Genomic DNA, 1,795 nt, shown 5'->3' on the forward strand with positions numbered 1-1,795 from the left:
ACATGCAATTAATATCATACCAAATATTGCACTAATCACATGATTAACACACAAATAATAGCATACATAATATCTGTGTGCAATTAATATATTGCCTAAATATTAACGTGCGTTACACGTGCGCATTTACTAGTATTTTGAAATGGAAGAAGTGGAAGGTATATTTATTTGACCATGAATTAATTGTTTTAGCGTAAAATTACTCTTACGAGGTCATTTACCGGCGCGAGTAAGGCGTGCAAGCACTTCGAACGCCTCAACGGAAATTCGTTCTAGTAATTACCAGTGGCGTGCAGCACTATGGTCTCAACGGAAATTCCCGGTCCGAGCCCCAGTAGCACACCCAGGCCGTCACGTCCAACCCCATGCTCTCCGTGGCGTCGCCGTATTTCGTCGAGCACAAAGATCACTGTCGGCCCGGACATGTTCCCGTACTCGCTCAATACATGGCGGCTCGCCGCCAGCTTCTCCGTGTCCAGCCGGAGCACCGCCTCCACGCCGTCCAAGATTGCTCGGCCCCCTGGATGCACCGCCCAGAAGAGACGGTTCCAGCCACCGCTCAGGCCGAGCGATCGCAGCGCGTCTACCAGGCACTGCTCGACGTTCTCGCGAATCGGCGTTGTCATCTCGACGGCGGGGCGGAAGAGGAGCCCGTCTTCGCTGAGCCGTCCGGCCGCGGCGCGCTCAGACCCCGGTATCACGGTCTGCGACGCGGCCACCATCTCGAAGAGCGGGCGCTCGGCGGAGCCACGGTTCGCGTCGGCGCCGACGATCACGGCGCCCGCGCCGTAACCGAACAGAGCCTGCATGATGAGCGTGGCCTTGTCGGCCTCGTCCTCAGGGGCGCGGAGAAGGATGAGAGTGAGCTCGGCGCAGACCACGAGGACGCGGGCGCCGCGGTTGTTCTCGGCGATGTCCTTGGCGACGCGGAGCACGGTGGAGCCGATGTTGCAGCCGTTGAGGTAGAGCATGGTGCGGCGGACGGAGGGGGCGAGGCCGAGGAGGGAGGCCAGCCGGAGGTCGGCGCCCGGCATGTGCGCGCCGCAGTAGGTGCTGACGAACGAGGTGGGTGACGTCGGTGGCCGGGCGAAGGGGAGGGCGTACGTACAAACAACCCGTGTGCTTGAGCTACTGCCGGTGCTCACGTTTTTTAGCATCCAAGGGCACTGCGTTGCAACGGGGGAATTAATAATAATTTATAATGGTTATGACCACATTTTGCTGCATCATTGAGATATATTATCACTTTAAATTTCGTGAAATCATGAACATTTTTTTAAACTCGTGCACACATTTGAAATCGTGAACATTCTTCAAATTCGTGAACACTTTTAAAAAAATTCAAAACTTTTCTAAATTCGGGAGCAGTTTTTGAATTCATGAACATTCTATACTATTTTTAAAACAATTTTCTTGAATAAACGAACATTTTTTATAAAATTGATGGAACAATTTTTGAAACTCACGATAATTTAACGAATATTTTTAAATGCATGATCATTTTTTGAATCAGCGTACATTTTATGAATGAAAAAACTATTTTGTAAGTCACGAACAATTTTTTAATTATTAGGATATTTTTCCATCCATGAACATTTTTGAATTGGAAAAAATTTGTTCAATTTCATTAACATTTTTCAATACATGAACTTTTTAAAAAATCGTGAACATTTTTATTTCCCGAACATTTCTTTTCAAAATTTCGAATTAGTTTGCAATAAGCAAATTTTTTTACACAATTATGAACATTTTTTGAATCCACAAACATTTTATCATTTACTATTAAACATTTTAT

At 47.0% G+C, this 1,795-nt stretch overlaps 1 protein-coding gene across 1 annotated transcript; it reads right to left on the minus strand.

The window, feature by feature from the left end:
• Positions 1-272: 272 nt before the first annotated feature.
• Positions 273-1,083, minus strand: LOC123099363 (stilbene synthase 2-like). Its single transcript, XM_044521533.1, has one exon. It carries the CDS (start codon positions 1,032-1,034, stop codon positions 273-275), a length of 762 nt encoding a protein of 253 aa, XP_044377468.1. The 5' UTR covers positions 1,035-1,083.
• Between the last annotated feature and the right edge of the window lie 712 nt (positions 1,084-1,795).

This window comes from Triticum aestivum, chromosome 4D (assembly GCF_018294505.1).
Source record: "Triticum aestivum cultivar Chinese Spring chromosome 4D, IWGSC CS RefSeq v2.1, whole genome shotgun sequence".
Lineage (NCBI taxonomy): Eukaryota > Viridiplantae > Streptophyta > Magnoliopsida > Poales > Poaceae > Triticum > Triticum aestivum.

Bases quoted from the DNA above. Each gene is read 5' to 3' on its own strand.
- LOC123099363 (XM_044521533.1), bottom strand. From the start codon at position 1,034: ATGCCGGGCGCCGACCTCCGGCTGGCCTCCCTCCTCGGCCTCGCCCCC.